General features: G+C 45.6%; 1 protein-coding gene across 1 annotated transcript in view; it reads left to right on the top strand.

Moving 5' to 3' along the window:
- Positions 1-23,493, top strand: part of SHLD2 (shieldin complex subunit 2) — a 123,937-nt gene that overhangs the window by 80,317 nt on the left and 20,127 nt on the right. Inside the window, 1 exon segment of the mRNA XM_006029509.3 lies at positions 22,373-22,579. Within this exon segment, the coding sequence (XP_006029571.2) occupies positions 22,373-22,579 (207 nt within the window).

Here is a 23,493-nt window from a genome sequence, read left to right as displayed (position 1 = left end):
AAAAATATTTATAAAACCTGAATTAGATTTTATAAATCTACTTGTGCTATATTATTGCAAAACCATAAAAGAGAGATCTTTAGAAGTGTTCTGATATCTCAATTTACCTTTTTCCTTGATACTTTTATTTTGGAAACTCTAGCTTAATTTAAAAAAAAAAAAAAGGCCCAGCATATTCCCTAGTTTTTCCACTCTCTAATTTCCAGTGTACATCCAATGTCACCACATTATCAAACTCCATACGGGGGCTATCAGTTCCATTCACTGAGACTAGGGACAGACATTCAGAAAGCCTGAGCCTGAACTAATTCAGTCTTTGCAGGTTAGTCTAACCTAGCTAGGCAAAATCACTTTGTAACTACACAGACATCCCAGAAATGCAGCCACCAGCCTGCAGTGGGTCAGGCTTGAAGTCGAGGGTACTACAGCAGTCCTCCCTTGCCTTCCCCAGGACTGACTTGAAAGGGAGCGTGGCCAGGCCCCAGCAGCACACTGTGATTAGGGAGGAGCCCCCCCTCCTTGATAACAGCATTTATCAGCTGTGTTATCAGCATTTAGCACCCCATAAGAAAACAGCCTCGCTCAGCAGTTGAAGCTCTTAAACAGTGTTTTCCAAAGGAAGGAATGCAGGGACATTACCAACTGAGCTGTTGATTAGCTCCAAACGACCCTAACCAGGCACTGTCCTATCTGCCTTACACAGCATTAGCTAGCATACCACATGCTGGCTACAGTCCGTGCTGTGAAATAAAGGAGGAAGGGATCTCTGCTTAAGCAGCGAGTGGTGAGAAGGGGGGGGGGCGGGGGCGGCATAGGAAAGCCAGCAGACACTGCTGTGCCTGTAAGTCTGTCAGAGCTTCAACCAGGGAGCAGAGGGGAGAGGCCAGTTCTGCTGTGGAGCAGAGCATCTCACCCAGTCCAGAAAGCATGCTGGGATAATGGGGGAGTCTGGTTTAACTTATACCAGCAAAGTGTCTTGGACAGACATTGCATAAACCTGTTTGATCCAAATCATTTAAGTCTGATACTACGTTCAACCAGGTTTGTCTCAAACCAGTTTCATCCATTTTCAAACTGGTTTATGAGCACTGAACATCTGTTCTGTTACAGGTTTAAAACAGTTTCTGATCACTTAAACCAGTTTATGAGTAATGTCTGTTCCTAATTGACTGAAGGTATTCCTGTCAAGAATCTCAAGCCCTACATTTTGCAGTTGGCTATTACTGATTTACTGCTGGTTTTACTGGTGATTGTTTATACAATGTGTAGAAACAGATTTTGAGTTAGTTACCTGTACATATTTCTAATCAGTAGTTATTTTAAGGTATTATTTTGCATAAACTGAAGTACAGAGTGCATGTTCCTCCAGAAGTCAGTTTAAAGTAAGTATATTATAGTGTACTTTACTTCATTTAGTATTCATGGTTGTGATTTTAATGAACAGTGGAGAATCTGTCATATATAACAGGATTGTCAAATTTCTGAGTACTCAAGGGCCACAGGCCCCTTGGGCCACATGCTGTGGGAGCCACAGGTAGTCTTTTCCATTGTGCTGCACTACACTGTGTGAACTGCCCCAAGGGACAGGGGCAGAAGGCTGAAATTGGAGGAATAAGGGGAGCCTGGAGACCCCTGTGGCAGCAGCAGCAAGACAGAGATGTAGAAAGCAATGATCAGACCAGGAGCTGTAAATTAACTCTTTGTAGGCCACCAGTTGAACAGACCTTATCTACAGTATGCAAGATGGGCTTAAGAAGCATTTTCCCTATAGCTCTAGTGTTCTGGGGGCCAGCATGCTGAAAAACTTTTAGGAATCTTATTCCCACTAGTCATTAGACCTGTACGAAGCTGCAAGTATTCAATTCGTATTCAGCCTATTCAGAGGGACAGTGATTCAATTTGGTGATTTGAGTCACTATACTGATTCGATTCCACCGAATCGGATTTGGAGATTCGGCCGTAGCATATAATGTGGAATCACTAAAATACCTACAACTTTGTCATTTTTTTTCGGATTTGGATGAAAACAGCAGGGATGGTAGTCCCTTCTGAGGACATAAAGCCTGCCAAGTTTTAAGGAGATAGGTGCAGGAGTTTCTGTGAGAGTGCCCCTCAAACTGTTGAAAGCAACAGTATGTGCTGTATGTGCTCTTCCTGAGTGGAAGGAATACTAAAACAGCCAGAGGCTGGTATGCAGGCAAGAAAGCCACTCACTGAAAATGGAAATTGAGGTGTCAGGGGGTGAGGGACAGTCTGGGGAGGGAAGGGGGTGTAGCAGGTAAAAGTGGAGAAGTTCCTGGGGAGTCAGATGTCAGGCAGGTTATAGTGTGTCATAAATCCAGTGTCTATATTGAGTCCATGAGTTTTTGTATCTAGGAGGTTGATGAAGTGAAATTTATAGACTCATCTATGAAAAGTGTTTTGTAAATTTAAACAAGCACAGAACCTCGCTAACCTCATCACCAGAAGCAAACTTCCTATAGTCCAAAACGCACCGAATGGATCCAGACCATGCCATGACAAGAAATGCAAAACCTGTCAACATAAATCCAGTACCCTGACAATTACTACACCCCACAACAGAGCCATTACCATCCATGGATCTTAGAGCTACGCCTCTAAAAACATTATATATCTCATCCAATGCACCAAATGCCCTGATGGAAAATACATAGGAGAGACCAAACAACAACTGCACACCAGAATGAATGCACACTGGAAATCTATTAAAGACAAGAAAAAACAGTGGGGGCACATTTCTCACAAGAAAACCACTCTCTCTCTGGTCTCTCAATCCTGATCCTCAAGGAGAATATAAAAAAACAGCTTTTGTAGACAAGCCTACAAACTTCATAAATCTACTGGATATAAAAAAAATCATGGACTCAATATAGACATTGGATTTGTGACATACTATAACCTGCCTGACATCAGACTCCCCAGGTACCTCTCCACTCTTACCTGATACATTCCCCTTCCTCCCAGCCTGTCTGTCACCCCCTGATACCTCAATTTACATTTTCACTAGCTGGCTTTCTTGCATGCATTGCATGCCAGCCTCTGACTTCTTTACTATTCCTTCCATCCAGGAAGAGCGCACACACCAACTGTAGATCGTTCCTCAGCCTGATGAGTGGTTTTTAAAACTGAAAGCTTGCCAAGATATATTTCTCCAACTATTCAGTTGGTCTAATAAAAGATATCAAATTGACCCAAAGACCCTTGTCTGCCTTGTGTGTGTTAAGGCAGAGCGGAATGAATGCAGCAGGGATGGTAGCCTGTAACAGGGCTCTTCCCAGTGCCAGTTAGATCTCAGCCTGCCCACCTGTTTCTGGTCCAACTGCCCGCCCCTCTTTCTCTCATGTCTTGATAGAAAACTGATACAGATGTTACCCAGGCAGGAGGCTGCTAGTTTAAGCTCCTGATGTCTAGAGGTGACATCAGTTCCACAGCTCTGTACTTCCCCTACACTGCGGCCCATGCCTCGCAGATTGCATCCTTCACCCCTTTAGCTGTGGTCCCCTCTCTCTGGAACCTTTGGCTCCCCCTTAGGCCCTGGCCCTGCCTTTAGGCCATTCGGAGTCCTAAGCCTCTTGCTCTGGGCATTCCTCGCAGTGGGCCCCTGGCCTTTTGACCCCCCACCCCTTTGGGTCCCGGCACCAGCACAGACCAGCCGAGGGTACCTTAGGCCAGATCTGAGCCGCCTGCCTGTTCTCACCCTCACAACTCCACTACAACCAGTAAGCCTCAGGTCCCTCAGAGATCTTACAGGTCTGGTCTTTCCCCAGCCAGGACTGTATGTTCATGCATGCAGTGGCTGTAGGTTATCAGGCACCTCCTACCCGCCTTTCACCAGGGAGGTTCACAGTCCTGGCATTTCCTGGGGCTTCCATGCCACTGGCAGTCCCACCAGGCCTTCCTACCCTGGCAGGGTGCAGTTTTAGGTCATGCCCAGGACCTGGGGCCTCCTCCTTCCCCATAGCCCCAGCTCATACCTCCAAGTTCATCCTGGCATGGGAGCTCAGCAGGGAGATGTTCTTCCCTGCTGGCTGGTGAAAAATTAAACTCCTGCCTCCAGCTCTGAGAGCGAGGCCTTAAATCGTTGTGGAAGCAACTTAAGGAAGGAAATAGGTGCGGAGTGAGAAGGGTGGCACTCCATCTGCATGTGGAGCTTGGGGAACCCCAGCAGTGGGAGGTTCACTTTCAGGAACACCAACTGCTCCACCAAACCAGGATCCAAGGAGGTGCAGTGGGGTGTCACTACATCCCCACCAATGCTGAATACCCTCTCACTTGGAACACTGGACGGTGGACTGGACAGGTATTCCTGGGCAACCGTGGCCAAATGCTGTCACATCTAACTGCGGGTTGCCCAATAGGCCAAGGGGTCGCATTGCAGTGGCTCCACATCCTCAGCGAGATAGATATCCATCGAGGCCTCTGCGCTACCTGCCAGATGGTGGGGTCTGGTGCCTCTGGACCCCAACATGAAAGCCATGCCCTTGGTCCACATTGGCAGCAGCTATGGAAGAGGAGGTTGGCTGGTGCCTGGAGTGCTGGCACGAGACAGTGGATCCCCCTCTTCCATATACCCCCATCTATGCCCTTCTGCCTCCTTGACTCTGTTCACCAGCTCCTCTGTCCAGTGATCAAGGATTTTGCTGCTGCAGATGCTCCCCTTCACCCTTGGGTCACACATGCCCGCCAGCACATGGACTGTACTGGACCACAACAGATCCAGCTGTTTTTTGATGCCCTCCTTCAGCCGCTTCACCAGTGCCTGCACCGCTGGTGACAGCAGCTTGCCCCAGCCAAGAACATTGATCCCCTGGAATTTCTCTATTTGATTCTCAAGCTCCTTCACTATGGGGATCACCTGGCTAAGGAAGGCATTGCCAGTGCTGAGGCTCTCAGTGGCCTCAAGGAACGGCTTGAGGACCACCAAGATCTGGGAGATTGTATCCCACTCAGTTTTGTTAAGGGGGCCGCTGATCCCAATCTCCCTGAGCAAGGCCATCTCATGGATGGCTTTCTGTTCCTTATACAGCCTTTCGAACATCAGGTATGTGGTGTTCCACTGAGTCTCCACTTCCTGCATGATTTTGTTCTGTGGGATGTTTAGCTCTGCCTGTTTCTCCTGCAGCATCTTGCCCCCCTTGATGCTCCAGTAGAAGTAGCCCACCACCTTCCTGAATTTCAAAATGAGTTGGCTGGTCGTGGTAATGACAGCGTCGTCACCAGGAGCCCTGTCCCCCTCCAAGCCATTCCTGATTATGAGGTGGAACTTGTGTGCTACACAGCGAATGCCAACAAGTGGCATCACGCACCGCCTTGACCATATTGGCTCTGTTGTTGGTGACCACAAACCCACAGGTGAGCTCGCCCTGCCCAACGAGCCACCCCTGCACCACGCGTTTCATGACCCTCGTGATCTCTGTTGTCATGTGGAACTCATCCATCACCTCCACTTGAAGGAGAGCCCACTGACATCCTGACTGATGGCACCAGTGCCCTGTGAGGGAGAGGTAGGCATGATCTCCACCCCGGCTGCTCCATATGTCTGAGGTGAAGTGTAAAGCTACCTGCGGCCCTGCCTTCCACAACTCCTCCCTCAAGTATTCCTTGCATGCCTCATACAGGGAAGGCACCACTGTCCTGTTACAGGTAATGCATGCAGGCACTTGGTAGTATGGGGCCACCAGTGCCATGAGCTGCCTGAACCCTGGTCGCTCAACTAAGAAGGGCTGGCCATCCAGAGCAAGCATATCCCCAGTGCTCTGGGTGACCTCACTTGCCCTTGCAATGTGCCCCCTTTCCCCCTTTGTCTGTGGCTTTCCCCCGCCAGTCCAGGGTGGCCTACCTCTGCTTCATGGGGATGGGGCTTTGTAGTAAGAGGGGGACTTCCCTTTGGGCTTGGCTCCACTGGTGCCAGGATGAGGAGGAACAAGTGCAAGGGGGTGATGCCTCCTGAGATGCAACAGTATCACTGTGGTCGTACAGTGTTTTACCTCCTTCCCCAGCTTCCCCACAACCTCATCTAAGGTGCCTTCCAGAGAAGGAGACCTGCCTCTAGAGGAACTTTGAGGGGTGCCAAGCACAAACTCAGATTCCCCCTCCTTCCCCAGAATTTCTTTTGCCAGGTTGCTCAAGTCCCCTGCTTCCAGATCCAGCTCCTTCTCTAGCATTGGAAGGCTCACTCTGGGAAATCAAATTGGGGTGTAGGAGACTGTCATTCTGGTGCTGGTGGCTATTTCTGGTGTAATGGGAGATTGTGCAGGTGCAGGGACAGGTACTGTTCCCATCTCCTTGTTCCCACTAGCAGCAGAAGACTCATCACTGCCAGGAAAGAGGATGTGTCTATGCTTGGGGGTGGGGGACTTGTAGCTCTCCCCCTAACCCCTCTAGACCCTCTCCCTCCCCTGTCAGAAGACCTTGCACCTGCCTTTCCAGCACGTTTCTCGTTTCATAATGTTTTCTGTGCTCGAACTAATGTCTGTCTGTGCAACTGTAATACCTCTTTTTCTTTCTGTTTACTATATTTGTGTATAACTAATATCTCTTAGTCTCTCTGTTTACTGTATGTGTGTGTGACTGTAATATCTCTTCTCTGTTTACTGTATGTGTGTGTAACTAATCCCTCCTCTTCTTTCTGTATACTGCATGTGTGTCAGTGTGTGCAATGTATGTACTTTCCTGCGCAGTGATGGACCTCACACTGTCAGGCCAAACACAGCTTTCTTTTTTAAAAGTGTGTGTGTGTGTGGTGGCGGGGGTTGGGGAATAACAAAAACAAATAAGAGATTTTTAGGGGAAGAATAAGTTGAAAGAAATGGATTGGATAGGGATAAGTAGAGGGATTTTAGACAAGGGTAATTAGTAAGCTGTATCCAATCCTTTCCAAGAACAGAAACTACCAGGAGACAGACAGGAAGCCAAGCGAGTCCAGTACTTTTCAGATGCTGTTGCTCAGGCAGAAACAGCTCACAAAAGGGACAGAAAGGCTGCAGACAGAGGTTTATATGCTGTTTCTACATTCCTCCCCCAGAGCACTGTGATTGGAAGGGGACTCAGTGAAAGATCACAGTCACTGGCCAGCTACAGATGTCCGTCTTTCCCCCACTACTCCATCTCCCTCTTTTCAGTTTCTGTTTCCCTGCAAAACTGCCTTTGAATCACTGAATCTCTGTATCTTTTCTGAATCAATTTGGAGGTTCCAAACTGATTCGGAGGGTTTTTTTGTCTTCCGATTCAATTCAAATTTGGTGATTCAGCCTCTGAATCAGACTGAATCTTCTCCAATTCGAATCAGCAACTGAAGATTCACACACCCCTATTGTTCATGCATTGACCAGAACATGCTTAATAAATCTTTACCAGTGCATTAGACAAAAATTATAATCTCAGATTTAAAAAAAAAAAAAAAAATTACATTCACAAAAGAGCAAGCTACCATTCTTAATGACTGCCTACTTTGCATACAGAGCATACAATTTTCACTTGGTCTCAGCTTTATCTGAACAATATTTTCAAAATAAGGCAATGTCCTATTTTTCAGTGAAAGCTACTGGCCTGCCAAGTTTCAAAATCCAGCCATTATTTAACTGAAAATAAAAATGAATGAAAACGAATATCAGATGTAGCTTACAAATTTTCTTAAAATGATTCAAATTCACCACTGAAGAGACAGCAGATATAGAATATTTTAGCCCAGAATCTATATATATTTAAGCTAAGATGCATGTTTGTGCAAACAGAAGAGTAATGAAAATATTTTGAAAACTTAGCTATAGTTAGGTGCTTCCAGCCACTGACAAAATGTAGTACCAGAATATAGCTGCATAAAATCTTCAATAGAGGTTCTAAATTAGGAATATTAGATGAACAGAAAAATGCATAATAGTTAAGATAAATTGAGCCTTGAGCACATTTATTGTCTTTATGATTTTGATGACATATACGCTCATCTTATTTGAAAAAATAAAGACTTGTTTGTTCTTTTTGGCACCATTGAGACAATCCAGCTCATAAAATTAATGTATCTTCCTGCATGCTTCATACATCAACTCCAAAATAGGCTGCACAATAGGAAACAAATTCATATTAGAAAGTATTACTTCGTTAAATGTCTGTTGTGATAAGAAGACAGAATTCAGTATTTTTTATGCCTAGGAAAATATGGAGCTGTTAGCAAAAGTAATTATAATATTATTGGTAACCAGTAGAAGATTATCACGAATTCCCTTTAAATAACTATCATAGAATCATAGAAAATTAAGGTTGAAAGGGACCTCAGGAGCTCATCTAGTTCAACTCCCTGCTCAAATCATGACCATCCCCAACTATACAATCCCAGCCAAAGCTTTGTCTCCCTGGGTCTTAAAAACCTCCAAGCTTGGAGATTCCACAAACTCTCTGGGTAACTTGTTCCATTGCTTTACTACCCTCCTAGTCAAAACGTTTTCTGTAATATCTAAACTAAACTTCCCTTGCTGTAACTTGAGGCCATTGCTCCTTGTTCTGTCATCTGCCACCACTGAAAGCAATCTAGTTCCACCATCTTTGTAACTACTCTTCAGGCAGTTGAAGGCTGTTATTAAAACCCCTTCCTTTTTCCATTCTAAATAAGCTCTGTTCTCTCCGCCTATCCCCATAAGTCATGTGCCCCAGCCCTGTAACCATGTCCATTGCCCTCCACTAGACTCTCTCCAATTTGTCTACATCCTCTCTTGTAGTGGGGCGGCCCAAAATTGGACACAGAGATGTGGCCTCACTAGTGCCAAATAGAGGGGAAGAATCCTCTCCCTTGATTTGCTGTCAAGGCTCCTACTAATGAAGACCAGTATGCTGGTATCTTCTTTGCAACATGGGCACACTGTTGTCTCATATTCAGCATATTGTCCATTTATTGTAAACCTCAGGTCCTCTTCTGCAGAGCTGTTGCTTAGCCAGTTGGCCCCCCAGATTGGTGTCATCTGAAAACTTGCTGAGGGTGCACTTCAGCTCATCTTCCAGATCATTGATGAAGATATTGAACAAAACCAGCCCCAGAACTGACCCCTGAGATACTCCACTTGATGCCGGTTGCCAACTAGACATTAAGCCATTGATAATACCTTTAACCCCAACAATCCAGCCTTGTAGTCCATTCATCCAACCTGTACTTCCTTAGGTTGGTTGCAAGAATATTGTGGAAGGCCGTATGAAAAGGCTTGCTGAAGTCAAAGGATATAAAGGGCACTGCTCTCCCCACATCCACAGAGTAACAGAACAGCCACTGCTCTCCCCACATATCACAGAATGCAATCAGGTTGGTCAGGCATGACTTGCCTTTGGTGAATCCATGCTGATAGTTTCTACTCATCTTCTTCTCCTCCAAGTTCTTAGAAATTGATTCCTTGAGGACCTGCTCTATGACCTTTCCCAGGACTGAGGTGAGGCTTACCAGTCTGTAGTGCCATGGATACTCCTTCTTCCTTTCCTTAAAGATGTCCTTATTTGTCCTTTTCCAGTCATCCAAGACCTCCCCTGACTGCTATCAAGTTTTCAAAATTACAGCCAGAGGCTCTGCAATCATATTATCCAACTCCGCCAGCACCCTTGCATGCATTGCATCCATCCTCATGGACTTGTACACATCCAACTTTTCTAAACAGTCCCTATTTAGTCCTAAATAGGAGGTAACTCTGGAAGTGCAGTTATAATGTGATTCTTTTAAGGATTCTTTTATGGAAATTGAGTATATCACCAATAAAGTCTGTTTTTTTCTGCCTTAGTCACTCAACTTCCTAGTTGAAGGACTTGACCACAACTTTATTCCAGTGCAACAGGGAACCCCAGCCCTTTTACTAGAAAGTGGGGTGGCCCCTTTAAGGACAGTTTTCAGAGCACAGCCTGCCAGCTGTGCAGCAGCTATGGAAGAGGAGGTTGGCTGGTGCCTGGAGTGCTGGCACGAGACAGTGGATCCCCCTCTTCCATATACCCCCATCTATGCCCTTCTGCCTCCTTGACTCTGTTCACCAGCTCCTCTGTCCAGTGATCAAGGATTTTGCTGCTGCAGATGCTCCCCTTCACCCTTGGGTCACACATGCCCGCCAGCACATGGACTGTACTGGACCACAACAGATCCAGCTGTTTTTTGATGCCCTCCTTCAGCCGCTTCACCAGTGCCTGCACCGCTGGTGACAGCAGCTTGCCCCAGCCAAGAACATTGATCCCCTGGAATTTCTCTATTTGATTCTCAAGCTCCTTCACTATGGGGATCACCTGGCTAAGGAAGGCATTGCCAGTGCTGAGGCTCTCAGTGGCCTCAAGGAACGGCTTGAGGACCACCAAGATCTGGGAGATTGTATCCCACTCAGTTTTGTTAAGGGGGCCGCTGATCCCAATCTCCCTGAGCAAGGCCATCTCATGGATGGCTTTCTGTTCCTTATACAGCCTTTCGAACATCAGGTATGTGGTGTTCCACTGAGTCTCCACTTCCTGCATGATTTTGTTCTGTGGGATGTTTAGCTCTGCCTGTTTCTCCTGCAGCATCTTGCCCCCCTTGATGCTCCAGTAGAAGTAGCCCACCACCTTCCTGAATTTCAAAATGAGTTGGCTGGTCGTGGTAATGACAGCGTCGTCACCAGGAGCCCTGTCCCCCTCCAAGCCATTCCTGATTATGAGGTGGAACTTGTGTGCTACACAGCGAATGCCAACAAGTGGCATCACGCACCGCCTTGACCATATTGGCTCTGTTGTTGGTGACCACAAACCCACAGGTGAGCTCGCCCTGCCCAACGAGCCACCCCTGCACCACGCGTTTCATGACCCTCGTGATCTCTGTTGTCATGTGGAACTCATCCATCACCTCCACTTGAAGGAGAGCCCACTGACATCCTGACTGATGGCACCAGTGCCCTGTGAGGGAGAGGTAGGCATGATCTCCACCCCGGCTGCTCCATATGTCTGAGGTGAAGTGTAAAGCTACCTGCGGCCCTGCCTTCCACAACTCCTCCCTCAAGTATTCCTTGCATGCCTCATACAGGGAAGGCACCACTGTCCTGTTACAGGTAAGGGCATGTGGGCACTTGGTAGTATGGGGCCATGAGCACCATGAGCCACCTGAACCCTGGATACTCAACAAAGGAGAAGGGCTGGCCATCCAGAGCAAGCATCTCCCCAGTGCTCTTGGTGACCTTGCTCGCCTTGGCAATGCACCCCCCACCCTTTGTCCCCACCTTTCCTCCACTGTTCCAGGGTGGCCTGCCTCTGCTTCTTGGGGACTGGGGCTTTGGAGCAAGAGGAGGACTTTTTTGGGGGCACACTCCCACTGGTGCCAGGCTGAGGAAGAACAAGGGCAAGGGAGTGCTGCCTCCTAAGATGTAGCAGCATCGCTGTGGTGGTGAAATGTTTACATCCTTGCCCTGGCTGATCTGCTTTCGGCAGTGCTGGCAGGTAGCATACCTCAAAATGATCCCATACTACACTACCCCCCCGCTTCTGGATTGCGGGTGGGGATCCCACCTTATCCCCCTCCTCAGCAGGCAGAGGCACAACAGGAGGAGGAGCTGAACCACTTGCCTCCACAATCTCCTTCCAGGTGCCTTCTGGAGAAGGAAACCTGCCTCTGGGGGAACTTTGATGGGTGTGGAGCAAAAACTCAGATTCCTCTTTCTTCCCCAGAATTTCCTTTGCTATGGCACTCAGATTCCCTGCTTCCAGATCCAGCTCCTCCTCTGGCACTGGAAGGCTTACACTGGCAACTGAAATTGGAGTGGAGAATGTCATGCTGCTGCTGGTTGTGGTTACTGGTGTTACGGGTGGTGCTACAGGTGCAGACAGGGCTCCTTGCTCCCACTAGCAGAAGACTCCTTGCTGCCAGGAAAGAGGGTGTGTCTATGGGGGGTAGGGGAGAGGGAAACTTGCAGCTCTCCTGCCCCCTTTCCCTTCCATTGCCAGAATACCTGGCACCTGCCTTTCTAGCATGCTTCATGATATTTGGTATGCTGCAAAATGTGTGTGTGTATCTGTATGTAATATATGTTATGCTTTCCTGCATAGTGATGACACACTATCAGGGAAAACACATTTCTTTTTGTGGAAAGGAAAAAAAAAAGGCTAACAAGAACAAAAAAGATAATTTTGGGGGAAGAATAAGCTGAAAGGAATGGATAATAATAGGGACTGTAGGCAAGGATAAATAGAAAAGGATTGGATAGAACTTGGTGGCAAGAGACTTCTCAGTACCAAGCCAGAGCCCTTCAGACACTGCTGCTGAACTTTGGAACTTTGGAGTTTGTTTCGGCTCCATTTCTGTATCAGAGGAATTTACAAATATTAACGAATTAATTATAAAAGTACTTCTGTGGGGTATGGTACCCTTTTTTACAAAATGGGACACTGGACACCAAAGCACTGAGAAGTTATTGAAGTTGTCCAAATAACGTGCTGATTCAGCAGTAGAGCTGGAAATAGATCCCACAAGGTCTCTTGACTGCTGATTGTGTTCTTGCCTCTAGAGCAAGGGTTTCTACAGTGAGGCACTGTTTGTGACCTAGGGACCCCTGTGGGCCACACCCCTTGCTCTCTGGTGATCAGCAGAAGCTATGAAGGGAATAGATATAAAAAGGGAGGTGCTAGGACCCTAGGCATGCATTTGTTGCTGGATGAGAAAATCAACTGAATAGGCAGGAAGTAGGACCCCAGGGATACCTCCTCTGCCATTGTGGCTGGAGGATGCTGCCTTGAGCTGCCACCAGCCAGATCTGGTCCACAGGCAGCAGGTTGCTAACCCCTGCTCTAGAATATTCTCTCTTCCAAAACTCAAGTAGAAACAGACAGAGACAAAAGGAACTTTTATGGCAAGAGTGGATTACTTGCTGAAACTGAGGTTTAAATTTATAAATCCTCAACCTCTATTTTAGAGGTAGATAAATGAGAGATTAGGATAGGTGAAGTCTTTGGTTAGAGGTGATATCTTTTATTAGACCAACTTAAAGTTGCAGAAAAGTTGTTATTTGCAAACTTTTTTGCAACTTTTTAGGTGATCTAATAAAAGATATATCGCCTCTACCCAAAGGCTTTGCTTGCCTTTTGTGCTCAGACCAACACGGCTACGGTCTAGATCCCCGAGATTAGAATATGCAAATAGTACCCAGTAAAAATAGAGCTGTAGATTCTAAAGAACAGAAAAGTAAAGTAATCTTTTCAGTAATATGACAGATCATTGAAATTGTGGACATTGAAAAAATTCTTGATTCTACAGTTCAAGTTAAAGCAAGTATCACCGTTAATCAATCTGTAGGACTTTCATACTATAGTACAGGTATCATTATTTGGATGTTCAAAAAGCCTCCCTAAAAAGGTTAAGAACATATAGACCCATATAGGGTTATTATAATTGTTTTACCTTACTACAAATCTTCCATCTTATTCTTCAGTTAGTGTTCAGTGCATCTAGCAATTCATATTTTAATCATTAAAAGACTATATCTAGAATTTAAGATAAAAGACTGATTTCTCAACTGTTCAAATACCCATTGCAGATAGACAAGCCATGAACGTTTGATCCAGCAAAACAACTGAGTAGATAAGCCCACATCAGGCCAAACAGGTATATAGGTCACGACAACTAAATGGCACAAATGGGTCAGAGGAAGACAGCATGTGATGGCCATTCTTGCTAAGAGATGTAGAAAGCCAAATAGGCATGTGATAGCCATTTGTACTAGAAGGTTAACGTTTATGACATAGTCTTGCATAAGTAGGTATAAGGATTTGTACCTTTTTCATCTACATGTAATGCTTTATCAATATTCCTGCTTTGGAACAACAAAGCAATATTTCTAAAAAAAAGTGATACAGTTATATTGACATCTTGCTGAAATTGTAAAGAAAACCAAAAAAACAAACAAACCCGTGTATGTTGCCACTAAAGAAATTATCATTACAATTATCAATACACAGCATTTCTGTACAATAGTATCAGATGCTAGAAGCCTCTCTTCTCTGTTACTCTAACCCAGATTTTAGGTACAAACACAATTGGTTTGATTCATAAAATATTCTTTTGAGAACAGAATAGCATACAATAGAACCCAGGTATTTTACAGGATTAAGTGCTTAAATTTCCTACAAAAATGAAGGGATGAAAAACTGCAGCTTTTATTTGAAATGATACTACTTGTCTGTATTGGACCTCTGTCTGGAGAAACAACACCAGTTGTGGTAAAAATGAACATTTGAGCAGCAAATTCTCAATTCAGCACCCCAGTGCAAGTTAAGCTGGTTGCAAACCACCCAGATATAAATGATTCATATTCTGTTGCAATAAGTTGGGGTGAAATCCTGAGGTCGATAGGAGTTTTTTCACTAAAGTCAAGATATCAGCCATGACGCTTTTACAAATGTAACTGATGTTACTGAAAAAGTTATTTATGGACAACAGCAGTTAAGATTAGTGTTAAACTATTGGGCTAGGGACAGACATTCAAAAAGCCGGAGCCTGAATTGATTCAGTCTTTGCAGGTTAGTCTAACCTGCCTAGATTGAACCAGTTTGCAACTGACCAGACATTTTCTCCGGACAGAGAAAATGCAGGCACATGCCTGCAGCCACTCAGGTCAGGTGCCAGGGAGTGCTAGAACCCGTCCTCAGCTGCAGGGGGAAGCACCCGGCAGACCCCGGCTCGGGTCCGTGGGACAATGAGGGGGAAATTCAACCCCTGCCCTATCCAGTTCACTCCAGGCTACTGCTGGGACTGGCCACAACCCCGCCACTGGAGCAGTCAGCAAGAAAGTACAGGTCTGTGTTGGTGAGACAGGGAAGAGAGGAGGGAAATGACCCTCTTCCATGTTCACTTCTGGGGCCAGCATCTGGCCAGGCCCCCACCCCTGCCTGTCCAGCTAGGGAGCAGAGGGGTGGGGCCAACCCTGCTCCACTGGAGCAGAGAGCACATCCCAGAGAACATGCTGGGGTGCTGGGGGGCTCTGGTTTAACTTAAAACAGGAAGGGGTCTGGGACAGAAGTTGCATAAACCGGTTTGAGCTTAATCAGTTAAGTCTGATACTGCATTCAGCCAGGTTTATCTCAAACAGGGTTTGGCCTTTTGAAACTGGTTTATGTGCACTGAACTTATGCTCTGTTACAGGTTTAAACCAGTTTCTGATCCCTGAAACTGATTTATGCGTAATGTCTGTTCCTAGGATGTATAACATGGTGGGACCCAACGCACGACTGGGTGGTGAATATCAAGGGCTATGGGCTGTACAGGAGGGATAGGACAGGGAGGAAAGGTGGGGGTGTGGCACTCTACGTAAAGGAGGAATACACATCCTCAGCAAGTAACACTGGGTCAGAGGAGGGGCACACTGAAGTGCTCTGGGTTAGAATACAAGGAAGTCGAGGGGAAAGGGACTTAACAGCGGGGGTCTACTACAGACCACCCAACCAAGGGGAAGAGCTAGACTGGGAATTCTTAAGTCAGCTCACGGAGGTAGTTAGGTCAAAGGACGTGGTCATCATGGGTGACCTGAACTTTCCAGACATCTGCTGGGAAGAGCAGTCAGCCAGGTCTGACTGCTCACGTAGGTTCCTAGCCAAGATACAGGACCTCCATCTAACCCAGAGGTGCACAGGCCCACCAGGGGAGAGAATTATCATAGCGCATGTCCATGAGGGGCCAGCAGGGGAGATTATGCTTAGAGGCAACCAACACGGGTTCATTAGAGGCAGGTCCCGTCAAACCAACCTGGTGGCCTTCTGTGACCAGGTCACAAAATCCTTAGACGCAGGGGTAGCATTGGACATAGTCTTTCTGGACTTTAGGAAGGCCTTTGACACTGTCTCTCACCCCATTCTCATTAAAAAACTAGGGGACTCTGGCGTCAACACCTACAGTCAAATGGGTCACTAACTGGCTGGAGGGCCGCACCCAGAGACTGGTGGTGGATGGGTCATTTTTGACCTGGAGGGATGTGGGGAGTGGGGTTCCGCAGGGCTCGGTCCTCGGGCCCGCACTGTTCAACATCTTCATCAACAACTTGGACAAGGGGGTAAAAAGCACCCTGTTCAAATTCGCAGATGACACTAAGATGTGGGGGGAAGTGGGCATGCTAGAAGGGAGGAATAGGCTGCAATCGGACCTAGACAGGTTACAGGGGTGGGCGGACGAGAACAGGATGGGTTTCAACACTGACAAGTGCAAGGTACTGCACCTGAGGAGGAAGAACCAGCAGCATACCTACAGGCTGGGGAACTCCCTTCTTGTTACTGCAGAGGCAGAAAAGGATCTTGGAGTTATTATTGATGCCAAAATGAACATGGGCCGACAGTGTGGGGACACGGTCAGGAAGGCCAATCGCACCTTGTCATGCATCCACAGGTGCATCTCAAACAGGTCCAAGGAGGTGCTCCTCCCCCTCTATGTGACACTGGTCAGGCTGCAGTTGGAATACTGTGTCCAGTTCTGGGCGCCACGCTTCAGGAGGGATGTGGACAACATGGAGAGGGTCCAGAGGAGGGCCACTCGCAAAAGACTATAAAATACAAAGTGGTTTATTCTCTGCTATAATGCTGAATAAGTGTCTTAATATGCTTTAAAGCAGTGCTTCTCAAAGTGGTGGTCCGCGGACCACTGCCGGTCCGTGAGCCACCGGTTGCTGGTCCGCAGCGAGTTGCCAGGAAAGAAAGAAATATATTTTCAGAAGCATAACATTGATATGTCATAGTGCCACAGTTTGTACATTCCAACGCTCCAGATGATGTCATGTTGTGCGAGGTGAAGAAAGAGAAAGAAACAGCCGGTCGCACATTTGTGTAGCGCTGTTACATGCAGTTGCTGCCACTGGCTGAGCCAGGCACCGGTCCCTGGCCCCCTGCAAAAAAATTGCCGGTCCACCACATCAGATAGTTTGAAAAGCACTGCTTTAAAGGACATGAAAAATTAGTATTGTGGAGCAATAGGTGTTGCAAAAATTACTTTTGTATGTGCCTCGACAAAATCGAAAGAAGTGCTAAAATAACCTTAACTTCTAAAGAAAAGTGATTTTCTCATTAGAGAAAAGCCAATGTGAAATAGTTCAGCAATAGTCAAACATTTTATAAATGAGTTTGAAAATGTGAAAAATAGCAGTATAATAAGGAGACTTAAACCCTGCAACAGATTTTAAAACCCAATCAAAAAGTTGAGGAAAACTGGGAATGCTGGCAGCGCAGTTTTTCCCTCAGAACAGTAAATGTGGAAACTCTGCATATTCCCAAATAAGGTCATAAAAGCAAATAGATTGAACGATACAACAGCTGAGCAGACAAGTGGCCAAGCACATAGGGAATGTTGAAATATGCTTCGGTGGTCTGATCTAAAGCCATTGAAGCCTATGAAAAGTCTATGATTAACGTTTTTTGCATCTGTTATTCTTTCTATGAGCCAGCTTTGTAGATCTAGGTTATGAGGCTGCATTTTCACCCATTCCTCATTTCTTTGTAATATTTTATTTTTCTCACCTATGTTAAGATGATTTAAAAGGACACTTTAGCACATCAGAACTGCTATTCTATTTAGGATGTTTTTGAGAAATATACATTGCCAGGTAATATTTTTTTTCAGTTTCATTAAGGTTCCATTTGATATTTTTCAGGGCATCTAAAATCCAGTTTTGCAAAATTATGAAACCTTCATAAAGGATTTTAATTTTGCTCAGCATAGGAAGAGGTAGAACAAGACTTTCTTTAGTTTGGTGCAGCAAAAAAGGCAAAATAAGAATGGCTTACTTCAGCCAGGGGAATGTAATTTTTAGCTGAAATCATCTGTGGAGTTCTTGATAAGCAAGATAATCAGTTTCCCAGCTCTCCTTTAATTCTACTCCTCATCTAGGCCTCAAATTCCTTACCTTATTTCCTCCCATGGTTAAGCAGGGCCTTACAACCTTATTTGTTCTAATGAACCTTTGTTCTAATGAACCTGAAAATTAATTCCATTATTGTCTCTCTTCGTTTGAGAGATGTACAGTCCCTCACAAGCCTTTTATATAATTATATCTAAAAAGAAAGCTACATAATTTTTGTATATTAAGTAGTATATAATTATGCATAGATAACATTAATCCTAGGGTATCCTAACTGTTTGTATGTTCTTAATGTTTGTGGGGTTTTTTTATTTTAAAAAATACTTCAAAACTGAGGAAAAATAAAAATTTGGTAAATGGGATCATGCTGATCCCTTGTATAGATCATCAACAGGCTTGAGATTTTTAGATCTGCATCATAGCCCTTCACCACTTGATGTGATAATTAGTATCAGTAGAAGGCTATTGTTTTCCTATCCCCCAGCAGAGCAGGATGGAGGTACATATACTTTAGGCCTGTGTGAAGCGGACAGTATTCGATTTGGTTTTGGATTCGGCCGATTCAGAGGGACAGTGATTAGATTCAGTGATTCGAATCACTGTCCTGCTTCGATTTGGCTGAATCAGATCCGAAGATTCAGCGCCGCTTCGGAGATTCAACCATAGACTAAATAGGTAGCAGTCCTCAACACTGGACACAGCTTCCTCCAGGTGGTAAGTTTGTTGTGGTGGGCAGAGGGGGGAAGGAAGGGGTTGGGGGGCAGATCAATGGCCCTACAGCAAAGGAGGGATTGGGGCTGGGGTTGGGACCCAGGCTGGGGAAGGCTCTGCCCAGGGAGAGGGGTGGGGCGGCTCGTGCCGCTGCACACTGCCAGTCTGGGAGCTGCTCGTATGGCAGCTTGTTCAGCAGCTCTTGCCGTTGCTCCCACCACCAGTCTGGGAGGGCGTGTGCCCTAGGATCTGCACGGGGCAGACAGGGCTGGGGCTGTGCCAGGTGAAAAGCACAAGGTTCTGGGAGCGGGCTTTTTTTTGCCTGATGTGTCCAATAATGTGGCTGATAAATACCCTGTGCATGTGCACAGCTGCAGCATACACGGGGCCAGGAGTAAAGCCTGGCAGCCTCAGGACCAGCATTAGGCTGGTAAGTGTGTTGTGGGGGAAAGGGTGGGTGGAGGGAAGGGGCATGGGGGGGCAGATGGAAACCCTGGCAGTGGGAGAGGGAGTGGGGCAGGGGCAGGCACTGCTCAGTCAGGGTGGGGCACGGGACAGAACTGCAAGTGGCTCATCTGGGGGGCATGGGAGGAGGGCGGCTCCCACCCTGCACACACCTCGGGAAGGCATGGGGGGCATGTGCCCCGAGATCTGCGCACAGGGTGAGCTGTCACTGCAGGCTGAGGCCAGAGGTGGCGCGGGGCTTTTCCCAGTGGGAGACTGGGCTGGGCTGTGCTCAGGGCAGGTAGCAATGGTGCTGGGAGAGGGGCTACAGCCAATTTTGAGGTGGTTGCGCCCCCCCCCGCCCCCTGGTAGCTCCCCTTGCAGCACCGCTGCCACCTGCCCCAAGCACAGCTTAGTCCAGCCCTCCCACCAGGAACAGCCCAGCGCAGCCCCCAGCCCACAGCAACAGCCTGCCCTACCGTACCCTGCGTGCAGATCCAGGGGCACACCCCTCCCCCCATACCTTCCTGGGGTGTATGCAAAAAAAATCTTTAAAGCCTCTTCTGAGCATATGCAAACTCAGAGGCTTATAATTTGACCCAGCTGAGGAAAAATTTTGCAACCCACAGCAAAAGGCAGCTGACACCTTAATAACCCCTCCCCCTTTCCCCTAGCCAAATTTCACCCTCCTATTCCAAAGTATGAGAATGCCTCTCACCAAGTGCTAACACTTAAAGACAAAATTATTTTGAATATATTTTAACATAGGTGAGAAATACATATTTTCCCTCATTTTCAGAAATGGCTGAACTGTTTTCAGATTAAACTTTCAAAAGAAAACTAATCTAAGTGTTAACATTTTTAAATCTGGAAAAACAAAAATTGTGTAGTTGGTTGACCAAACTTCAAAAAGGGGAGGTTCATGACGGAATTGTTAACAAACTATCAAGGTCCTCTTTTGATACCTTTTTTCCCCCAAGCAAAATTCTACACTTGGATGAGATGTGGTGGAGAATTTCAGATGGGTTGGTTTTTTTATGGGAAATTTCAGTTGAAAATTGAGGTCGCTATAACCTTTACATAGGTGCATCAGCCTGGACATGTCTACACATGCCCCTATAGCACTGTTGTTACTGTGCCATCATTTAGTACTTTCTTTTGCAAGTAACAACCATTACTGTGCTGTGCTGGTGGCACATGATTATTTTTAGCCCCTACGTCTCTCTATCTGTGGCATCACAGTTTGCACCCACCACAGTGTGTTGCTATGGTGACATGGTGTCGTGTAGATGTGCCTCCTCAGTTGTACAGTGGCTTAAAAATGAGTAATATTTTAGTGCTATGTTCTTCTCTCGGTGGCTTGTATTAGCCACAGGGAATGGAGGAGATGCTCTAAAACCATTTGAATGGAATATGTATGCAACAAATGTCATCCAAAAGTCTTATTTTAGCTTCCCAGCAGCCTAACATATCAGACATGAAGTTCAATATCCTCTTAGTAATGCAATGGATTTTCATGTGACTGCATTTCAAGGATACCCACAGTTTAGTGACCCTGAACACCAGATAGTAAAGTATTTCTCTTTTAATGCCTCCATTATTTGCTATGTGTGCTATGTGATTGTGCAGATCATTATAATGAAATGTCCTGAGCAAAGTGCAGAGTTTGGGGAAGATCAGTTAAGTGTTTGGAAGTGGCAGAAAGACTCTTATTGGTGATACCCAGTATACTTTCAGAACTGAATATCAGAACATCATGCTAAAAAACTGATTTTGGCAAAGTGCTTGGTTTACTGATCTCTAAACAGTCAGTTAACTAAAAATAAGTTTAAAGATTGCTGTTGCATGTTAAGACCTAAATTCCCTATACTAATTCCCACAACTGACTTTTTCATAGCTATTTTTCTCTTCAAACATGTATGGAAATTTATGGGAATTCTTCTCACATAGGGAGAACAAAAATAGCTTAAACCCTCTCTGGATTGGAGAGTAAGATTTAGAATGGCATTTTTCAATCATCTTTCTCCTGACTAAAGCTTACCATTTTTAGCACATTTTCATTTTGACATCCAGAAATAGCTAGGAACCTTTAAAACAGAATGTAATCAGTAAGGCTGAGCAAAGCACAATTCCATTTCACAATAAATACTTTTGTAACATGTTCTGATATAAAACAAAAAAAAGTGAGACCTTTTGAAAATTTTTGCAACAAAAGCATGCGAGAGACTCTCAGCTTATATAATAGGCAATAGTGTGGACGCATCCTAGAGGGACATGGGAGAACTGGTTATGGCCCCTGGACCACAACAGACTGACAGGGGCTTGAATTAGGAGCTTCTGTCTCTCAGGAGAGTGCCCTAATGTTAGAGAAGGATGTGGAGTTGGCTTCTTACTCTAAGAATGTACATCAGACATGTATCTGAATCTGGGAAGCATTTTCCATGAAAAAATTTGGTTTTAATGGAAAAAGGATTTGGCAAATATTTTGACCAACTCTAACGTTTATGGCTCTTTTAGGTACCGTATTTTAAGGTGTATAGGTCAGCACACTGTACAAGTCAACTCCATATTTCTGTTAGGATTTTTGTATGTCCAGTGTATATGTCGACCCAGCCTCAGTGTGCAAGGCGCTGGAAGCCCATGCCGCCTCATGGGAGAGGTGATGTGCTGGTAGGCTCCCAGGAAGTTGGATCGACCCCGGGAGCTCAGGCAGCACACAACCCACTGGCAGCCCACCCAGCTGGCCCCGGGAGGCTCTACCACCATGGAGGGAAGGAATGGGCCCCACCGCAGCTCAGAGGCTGCCTGCCTGGCAGCAGCTCCCCCCTCCCCCCAGCCACAGGGTAGGCGAGGAGACTACACTGAAAGCAGGATCAGGCCCCCCCTCGTTGCTTCTGCCTTCAGCAGGCACCTGTGGCTGGCAGGATGTTTGGCGCCATCTGAGAAGGGGCTGGCTTTATGAAAAACTTGACAAAACTCAACACCGTGAAATATAGTAACACTAATGAAATAGTAGCATTGTTTGTAATGCACTGTTTCTGTTTACAAACAGCTTGTAGAGAACTAGTGCAGTTGTTTCTAGTGCATTAGAAATCTTTCTTACTTAATTAGTTACCATCTTATTCTAGATAGCATGCAGCGTTACCAACCTCAAACATTCAAAATTTGTGATCTAAATTCTCAAAAATCATTAGATTGCCTTAAAACTCACGAGATTTTAAAAGTGGTAAGTTTGGGATTCTTTTTGCATATATTAGGTTTTGAAGTGATTTTTCTGTAACCATGAGGTCTAAAAACTTACATGTATTCATGAGAGCTGAGATTCTCATGCAATTGATTAACTGTTAATTGCATAAGAATTAATTGTTCTTTGCTTATTTGTTATCTTTTAGATCACCTCTGGGAATTTAAAAACCTCTTTGTCCAATGTAGTTCTATCTCAGGTACCTTTGAGTTGCACACAACTCCTTGGTCATCCTGTGAGTGCTTATTTGATGATGACAAAAGGGCAATTACGTTTAAAGAGAAGTTTCAAAAAAGTGAAAAGTCTCTCATGAAGATGACAGATCTGGCAACACACCTAATGGAAAAACGTTCAGGTAAGATTATTATCTAAAAATAATAAATGACTATCTGTTTAAGGAAACACATTGCTAAGCACTAGAGGTGCTATAACAATAAATGTGTTTACCCCCCCACCTCCAGAAGTATTTCTGGGGGGGAGGGGAGGGAATTTGGTGGCAAAGGTCAGGGGTTAGGGGTGGGAGTTCTGGTCCCAAGATGGGAACGGGGGTGGGGCGAGGCAACTGCCAAGGGGTGAGGCTACCCATGTGGCCCTTGACAGCTCACCAAAACTTGTTAAGCAGCCCTCCACCCAAAATAATTGCCTGTCCCTGGTCCATAAGATACATTAGATGACTGTTATGTTCCTTCATCTGTTATCATGGAGTTGTAAATTGTTGAAAATCACTACTTAAACACAGTAGGACTTGCTTAACAGAACTTGTAAATGATGGAAGTGCAGTGAACATGCTTCTGGACTCCTCTGAGTGTCTTCCATTGCATACAGCATCTACATTCATCTAGAGCTCCAGTTATAAAAAAAAAAAAAAAAAAAAAAAAAAAGCAAACCAACTAATTCTTTTTGCTGCTTTTCCCATCTGTCAAAATATCATTAGATGCCATAAACTTTTGCCGTATCATAGTATCTTGTTGCCCTATTATCACTTGTTATATCTGGCATAGGCCATGAAAAGCTGTTACATTGTAGTGAGAAATATGCCATTTCAGCACCATAAAAAGCAACTGTACAGCCATTCAAGTGGTTTGTCAGTTCCATGACAAAATGTTAATTCTTTGCAATAGCAACTTAATAGCTGATGACAATTTCTAGCACCAAGTGTAACTCCTGTACTGTTAACCTTAGTGGCACAGAGCAAGGCTTGGTCCACCAGCATCCCAGGAACCTTTACACTCTCCCACCCCCCCCCCCCCCCCTCCACCTGGTCAGACC

Source organism: Alligator sinensis, unplaced genomic scaffold, assembly GCF_000455745.1.
Source record: "Alligator sinensis unplaced genomic scaffold, ASM45574v1 scaffold374_1, whole genome shotgun sequence".
NCBI classification, from domain to species: Eukaryota; Metazoa; Chordata; order Crocodylia; family Alligatoridae; genus Alligator; species Alligator sinensis.
The sequence above is the reverse complement of the archived record's forward strand: the minus strand, read 5'-3'. Positions and strand labels throughout refer to the sequence as shown.